Genomic DNA, 7,579 nt, shown 5'->3' with positions numbered 1-7,579 from the left:
CTCAAATGAGTCAGAGATGACAAAATCTGAGAGAGAGAGCTGAAAGCCTGAAAGTTTGAAACGACACAAATGGATGGAGAGAGAAAGGAACGACGACAGAACAAGAACCCCACCAACAAATTTTAAATGGATCGATGACATCAGAGAGAGAGAGAGAGAGAGAGAGAGTTCTTTTAAGTAAGAACGGCACACTAAGGTGAAGGGGTGGCTTGGGGGGTTAGGGGTGAAGCCCTAATGCAAAACGACGTCGTTTGGTGTATTAAATCAAATGACATCTTTTCATATATATATTTTTCAAAACTGTGTATATAAAACGATACTGTTTAAATTACTTAAGTGAAACGACGTCGTTTTACCTAACATATATATAGTTATATAATGTATATATATTATATCAGTCGGTTCGGCGGGGTGTTCAAATCGGGATCGAACCGACCGACATCAGATTTTGTTTTTCCTTTCGCCGACCGTTCGGTTCTGTACCGGATCTAGACTCCGGCAGCCGATTCCCGTTGATGACGATCGGTCCCATCGGTTCAACCCTAGTTCCACCCACTCTACAATATGATGAACAAACGGCACTTACCCCCTTTTCCTTAATTCCTTTTCCAGTTCAAATTAAAGCTTTAAACCCTAAATTAAAATCTGTCGAGTGCCGAATTGTCCAGCCCATCAAGCAGCCGCTCCTTCGCTGCTCACCACCCACCTAGCAGTCTAGCTCCATCCACCGTCCACGGTAAGCTTCCTCTCTACCTCTCTACCTCTCTCTGTTGTTATTTCTCGGCAAAACTAAGGACTGAACTGATTACTTCATGCATTTTCTTTGTTAGCTTGGACTTGTATTGTATTTATGGAGCTTAGAAATCGAAAAACTGGAATGGGTCATACTTTGTCTTTGATTAATACATTTGAATTTTGCATCATGATACGTGCTTCCAGATTTGGTGTTTGCTGGAAGTATGCTATTAATGCTTTAACATTTTTTCCAAATAATAGTTTCGGTTGGCTGTAATTCGTTTCTCCTTTTGCTAAATCTAGTAAAGCAGCCTCCAAGCCGTCACAGTGAGAAGACTCTGCTTTCTGGACTCGCTTCACAATGGCTATTCTCTTCCACAAATTCCAACAGGTAACTCTCTCTCTCTCTCTCAAGAACGTTGTTTTAGTTTTGCTGGAATCGTTATTCTCCATTTCTCAGGCATGTGCCTCGAAATTAGTCATCATTGGATCCTTTTGTTTTCCTACAAAACGCGGAGAAGTGAAGAAGAGAAGATGGTAAAATTCGTTGGGCATTGGATTTTCCATTAGATCCGATCTCATGCCACCAAGAAGCTCTGCTCCGCTCAACTTAATCTACGACTATTATTGAATTGATTGAGTTGGGTTTCTGATTTTATACAAACCTAGGACAAGTATAACATAAGATTTAAATTTGTTTTGTTCTTCTGATTTTTTCTTCTTTTCTCAGCAACTAAAAAAATTGGTGAGAATGGGTTTGAAAGTTGTGACTGTAGCATAGATGCCAATTGAAAACCCATGCAGTTTACTCTCTCTCTCTCTCTCCCCCTCTCTCCTCTATCTGAGAATGGGTTTACTTTTGTTGAATTTTCATTTTCTTTAAATGATTATTTGCTCTAGGCCTCTCGTTGGGTTATACAAATGAGATGAGATAAAAGTTGAATAAAATATTATTAGAATCTTCTTCTTTTTTTTTGGGGGGGGGGATTTGAAAAAGTTGAATTGTTTTTTGTATTTTGTTTGGGAGTTTGAGAGAGTTGTAATGATTAGATGAGATGAGATGAGATGAGATGGTTTGAGAAAACAAATCAGGCCTTACTCTTGAAAAATGCATCATTAAAGACAGACGGGAGGAGTTCTTAATAGATTGAATATGTCAAAATGGAGTTAAATAAATTGGTTGACATGCCTAGCATGGCCTGTAATATGTCAATTGAAATGAAGGACCTAGATCGTCCAAAAGGTCATAGTCATGTAGGATGAAACCAGCATTGCAGGATCATTATTTGGGATCGTAGGACCCAATGGTTGGATCAGGGGAACTGGGGGGCAGCAAACCAGCTAGAATATAAAGAGGAAGTTGAGGATTGCATCAGCCTTTTGAAACTATCTAGCATTAATTTGCAAATTTAAGACATTTTTGGGCATGACAATCTGGTTACGGAGGAAAATGGTGAGTTGTTCACTTACAAGTTGTAAATTGTAAATAATTGTAAATTATATGGTGTATGAATGAATGAAGGCTTATGTGCTTAGTTAAATTAGTATGCCTAACATTAGAGAGTGGGTGAGCCGGGCTGGAAGCTTTCCTTTTGGGAGGAAGTATGAGCTTGGAATGGCATGCAAGGTGCATATTATCACAACGAAGACCACTTATTCACCGTAGGCTTTAATGTGCTCATGTATTTAACCTGCTTTTTCATGCAATTTTTCTTTTCTTGCATCCCTTATTGGTGTTTCTTTTTCTGCACTCTTTAACTGAATTAGATTTTTGCTTGATTATGAATTGAAACTACAATTTGAAATTATATTATGATTTTTTTACTTGTAAATGGTATTCTCAGGCAGTGAAAAGTCTTGCGAAAAATCCCATGTTTGCTAAGGATCCTAGACAACTACAATTCGAAGCAGACATAAATCGGCTGTTTCTTTATACCAGGTCCATGTCACTTTATTATCTTATCATGCCACCACGGAACATGAACTGTACGTGGCTTCTGTTGCTCAAATTACCATTTGTACTCATATGTAAAGATAGGGGGGCAGAATAAGAGTTATCAGATTGATGGATAGTTCTCTTAGATGGATTCATTTTTTCCAACATTGTTGATAAACATGGTTACTTTTAAAGTACGGAACATTATAAAATAGAGCTGTTGTGGCATTTCCCCCCTTACAAGGTCAGGAATGCTAATAAATTTTAAAAATAAAACATTAGTGAGGTATAAAATAATCCATAAAGCAAAAATAATTCAAGTTTTATCAGAAAAAAGGTCATCTGTAGCACTTATTAAAAATTCTTCGAGTCTTGTGCTACTTCTCAAGAATCATGTAAGAGAAAAATAAACTTTAGGAATGTCTAGGTCTACATCTCTTCTCCCTTAGCAATGTCCTGTCTCTCAACTTTTCTGTCACATTGTCCTACACTAGGCTGGTTAGCCCGTAAAAACAAAACAGTGAGCCAAATACTCAGTTGGTTTTGTTGTTTTAATTTATATTCTAAAGTAGGAAGCAATATGTGAAACTGTAAACATACCATAATTCAATTAAGCTTTTCCTTTTAATCATCATGCATAACTTAAGCATTACTTCTTTTTCATTACATACAATCCATCAATCATTGATACAATTACCCCCTGTGCCCATGGGTTGGGCGATCTCAACGGTCATGATGGAAAAGGGAGATGAACGTCACTAGGTGCACATACCATTCCAGTGTTGCTATCCACCCCGTTATCCATTGCTAGTAGTCATCATCATTTATTCGTCATCAGTCATCAATCGTGATGCAATCATTCAGTTACTTCCTTTTATTTTTCATTCCTTTTTGCTTTCTTTCTTTAAGTTTTTCAATAGTAATAATAATTACATACATATCCCACACCCACTTCTAAGTTAATATAAAAAACTTCTGACCATTTGGATAAACAAATACCAAGCCTGTAAATTACATAGACCTGCTATTTTCTAGCTCCTAATTTGGTCTTATTTCAAGATAGAAGTGAATGCACCATGATAATTTAAGCATCTGAGTATTTTAAGATTGAGATTGATACTAATGAATGTATAGTTTTGGGGAAATTTTACTTTCAAAGCTTCATAAATCTTAACTCCTGCAGTCATGCTGTAGATTAAACTTTGTACATGCCACTTATTTTGATGAAGTAAATTCAAAATAATTTTCATGAACTGCTCAAGTTGGGTGCAATTTAGAACATTTACTATTATTTAAGTAGCATATATATTCAGAAATTATTCCTTCCATTTCACAATAAATATATGAATCTGAAGAAAAAGGCTTTTAGGTGGTGGAATTTCTTTTAATGAATGTATAAACAAACCATGCTTATCAAGTTTTGAACAGAGATCTGTTTTTGTTTCATGTGAATTTGATGCTACCTTTGTCGTTTGGTACATATAGTCATTGCTTGTCCTAAATCTCAATTTTTGCTCATGAAAGATTTAAACGTCCAGCTACAATCGTTTGGGAAGGAATGCTGAAGAGGTGGATGCAGAGGAAATTATTGATATGGCAAATAAAGCCTCCGTTTCTGATCAACAGAAGCAAGTCCAAGAAAACATCCACTCACAAATCAAAAGTTTTTGCATGTCTATGGATGAAATTCTTCTCCCTAATAATAAAAAGATAGATGAGGCATTTGAATTGCCTCCACAATCAGCTGCTGCTCCTCGTCGTAGTGGCCTTAGTTTTGCTGTTGGCAAGGATGACCAGCCTAATTACCATGCTGGTAAGGTTCCATTTGCTATACAGAAAACTTTTTACAAAGTTATTATGAGCATAAGATGGCATGATGCACCTTGACATGTTCAGAATCACGTAGTTTTATTCTGTCATTTCCTATATGGATGACATAATGGAATGATCTTGATTATGAGGAATATGATGTTTTGGTTTGTTGGGTTAATGAACACAAGTTCACTGGTTTGCTTAAACAAGTTTATCTATTCGGAAAGTTAAGAATTACTCAGAAGTCAAGATTCAATCTTTTCCAAGTGAGGTGCCAGCAAATAAAATCTATCATTTGAGTAGCAGGGGCCGTGTATGTGTTTTGGGGGGGGGGGGGGGGTTGCAGCAGTGTCCTTTGGGGAGGACGGGTGAAGATGCCTCCAGTATGTTTAAATTGAGTTTTAAGGCATGGTCCTTTGAGGAGGGCAGTGTCCATGTGTTGGCCTCCCATGGACTGGTGCTGGCACTTAGCCTAAGGTTTCGTTTGGAACCTAAACTCATCTCAACTCATCATTACAACTTTTTCAAATCCCAACATAAAATATAATAAACAATTCGACTTTTTCAAATCCCAAAATAATAATAATAATAAAAAATAATATTCTAACAATATTTTATCATCTCAATTCAACTCAACTAACTCAGTTCAACATCCAAACGCACCCTAAGAGTGAGTCTTGCAGGAAACTTCTTTCCTTCATCCTGTGTTGCAGAGGTTCTCTTGACATCTCAGTCATAGGAAACATTCATTTGATCTTTTCTTCTGTCAGCTTGTATCAGTTTTGTTTGTCATGATTAACTTTTCATCAAATTGTTGACCACAAACTGTTGTTTCTTATGTCACTAGTAATATGGGTAAGTAATGCCCTTTGTGGCCTAAATATTTAGACCCTATCAATTTGGATGCAATTTCATGGAATTTTGAAATAGATTTTTTTGTAAATTTTGAAGAAAAAAGGAAATAGTAGAAAAAGCATCGTAAGAATCACATGTACTGTTTGACCAAACTTCATTATTTGCTTCTTCTGTACTCATCTTCTGCTTATGCACAGAAACAGCAGCCTGAATTAATTGTTTCAGATCCCTTGTTTCTCATTACCCATGTGTGTGTGAGTTCTAGGCCCCCCCGTAACTACTGAATATTGACGATTTTTCAGCACAGTTATACCGGAAACAAGGCCATCAAAACAAGCTGAGGTCTCTGAAAGACTAAAGGACCTCATTGGTTACCGACTTGATATCAAGCCATCTCAAATACTCCACGAAGAAGCCGGGCAAGGCTTATTTTTAGATGGTGAAGCCAATGTGGGTGCAGTCATAGCTTTTTACCCCGGCGTAATATACTTCCCGGCTTACTACCGTTACATTCCTGGATACCCAAAAGTTGATGCGCGAAACCCATATCTGATCACTCGGTATGATGGAAGTGTGATCAATGCCCAAACTTGGGGTTTTGGGGGTGAAGGCCGTGAAGTTTGGAATGGCCTAAGCATGGCAGAATTTAAGCCAGATATGCAAGGTGTTGAGAAGGGTTCAGAACGTGTCTGGAAATTGCTCAGTACTCCTTTGGAAGGTACACGAGCAGGTATCAAGGGTGATGTATTGGAGCGGAGAAACCCATTGGCTTTTGCTCATTTTGCTAACCACCCAGCAAAAGGCATGGTCCCCAATGTCATGATTTGCCCTTATGATTTCCCTTTAACTGAGAAGAACATGAGGCCTTATATTCCAAATATATTGTTTGGAAATGCTGAAGAAGTAAAGATGAAAAGATTTGGCAGCTTTTGGTTCAAATTTGGGGGTTCAGGAAATGGTGGGTCAGATGTTGCTGTTCTGAAGACACTGGTTCTGGTGGCTACTAGGGCACTTTGTGATGAAGAACTGCTCTTAAACTACAGGTTGAGCAGCTCTAAGCGACGGCCAGCCTGGTATACTCCTGTGGATGAAGAGGAGGATCGAAGGAGATGGAGCTAAATTAGTGTAAGTCGACTTAAAGCCATAAATACATCGGATTCCTTCATTTTACCCTGGGCCATATTTATTTCTTGTTCTTACTTCGCGTCAGACTTCATTTCTACTGTTGCCTAAACCAACTTTCCCCCAATGCCTTGTGTTTTCTTTATATGCAGAGTCGGAGCAACAACTGTTACAAGGGAATTACAGTTAGTTTTATTTTGCAATTATTTGTTTTATGAAATGATCAAAGATGGAAAAGAATAAATAAATGGACATAGCTGGTGACGTTACTAAACAAAATGATGATATTCAGGCATTTGCCATGATGGATTCAAGAATTTTGGTTCCGAAGGGACATTTGTTATCCCGCTTTTAAGCAGGCATGGTATCCAAGTCAAATTGCATTTTCTACCTTGTCTCTTTATAGCTCACTGCAAAGCTTGTGCACTTGCATTCTTTGGCTTTTGGGCATTCCTAACGGGAGGCCAATATTACCTGTTGCGTTTGGTTGTTGCCCGCAGCCTGTCAAAATTTTATATTGGAATTCCTCATGCTTAGGTTTCTATTCACGGCGACCATATTTATGGCATTACCTTTATAACGCAACAAAAATATCTATCAATTTACTCAATAAATTAATTAGTCATTAAGTATGAAATTAATTTCATAAACAATCAAATACATAAAATAAATAAAGTGTGTAATGCCAATTTTGGTTACGAAGGGAAACCCTTTGAATAACTTCTCAAAGGTAAAAAAATCCTACGGGGCAGTCAAATTCAGGAAAATCAATCTTATTATTTGAAAATCAATTATAAATAAATCACAATTATAAAACTTTTATAACTTGACTTTCTTAATGGACTAGACAAATAATCCATTTATCTTCTACCGTAATAGTAGACAGAATTTCTGGTAATTTTCAAACTATTGACTTCCCTCCTGGAATTCCAGCGGCTGAATTCGATTACCTTAATTCTGACACGGAGTATGCACGCACTTAATAAGAGAGATAAAACACTAGATCTTACACTCAAGTAACACTTTCTGAGAGAAACAGTATGAAAATTTTCAAAAGAATTTTCTCCTCAAAATATGCACTAGAAAGTGCTCTAGAAAATATGTAGATCTGAATCTCTA

General features: G+C 37.2%; 1 protein-coding gene across 3 annotated transcripts; it reads left to right on the top strand.

The window, feature by feature from the left end:
• Positions 1–596: 596 nt before the first annotated feature.
• LOC108998155 lies at positions 597–6,832 on the top strand. 3 transcript variants are annotated; one of them, XM_018974634.2, is made up of 6 exons: positions 597–736; positions 1,039–1,126; positions 2,580–2,674; positions 4,210–4,484; positions 5,646–6,463; positions 6,613–6,832. In XM_018974634.2, the coding sequence occupies exons 2-5, from the start codon at positions 1,097–1,099 to the stop codon at positions 6,455–6,457; spliced, it is 1,212 nt and encodes a 403-aa protein (XP_018830179.1). In that variant the 5' UTR covers positions 597–736; positions 1,039–1,096; the 3' UTR covers positions 6,458–6,463; positions 6,613–6,832. The 3 variants fall into 3 exon arrangements, with proteins under 3 accessions (XP_018830179.1, XP_035542166.1, XP_035542167.1); XM_035686273.1 differs by having other exon boundaries at positions 5,646–6,832; XM_035686274.1 differs by lacking the exons at positions 597–736; positions 1,039–1,126 and having other exon boundaries at positions 4,196–4,484; positions 5,646–6,832.
• The last annotated feature ends 747 nt before the right edge of the window (positions 6,833–7,579 follow it).

Source organism: Juglans regia, chromosome 16, assembly GCF_001411555.2.
Source record: "Juglans regia cultivar Chandler chromosome 16, Walnut 2.0, whole genome shotgun sequence".
In the NCBI taxonomy this organism is placed as follows: domain Eukaryota; kingdom Viridiplantae; phylum Streptophyta; class Magnoliopsida; order Fagales; family Juglandaceae; genus Juglans; species Juglans regia.
The sequence above is the reverse complement of the archived record's forward strand: the minus strand, read 5'-3'. Positions and strand labels throughout refer to the sequence as shown.

What these genes read in the sequence shown, in the direction of transcription:
- LOC108998155 (XM_018974634.2), top strand. Translation starts at nt 1,097, where the DNA reads ATGGCTATTCTCTTCCACAAATTCCAACAG. An exon ending in CGGCTGTTTCTTTATACCAG is followed by an intron (nt 2,675 to 4,209) that starts GTCCATGTCACT and finishes TTAAACGTCCAG; the next exon opens with CTACAATCGTTTGGGAAGGA. An exon ending in CCAGCCTAATTACCATGCTG is followed by an intron (nt 4,485 to 5,645) that starts GTAAGGTTCCAT and finishes TTTTCAGCACAG; the next exon opens with TTATACCGGAAACAAGGCCA.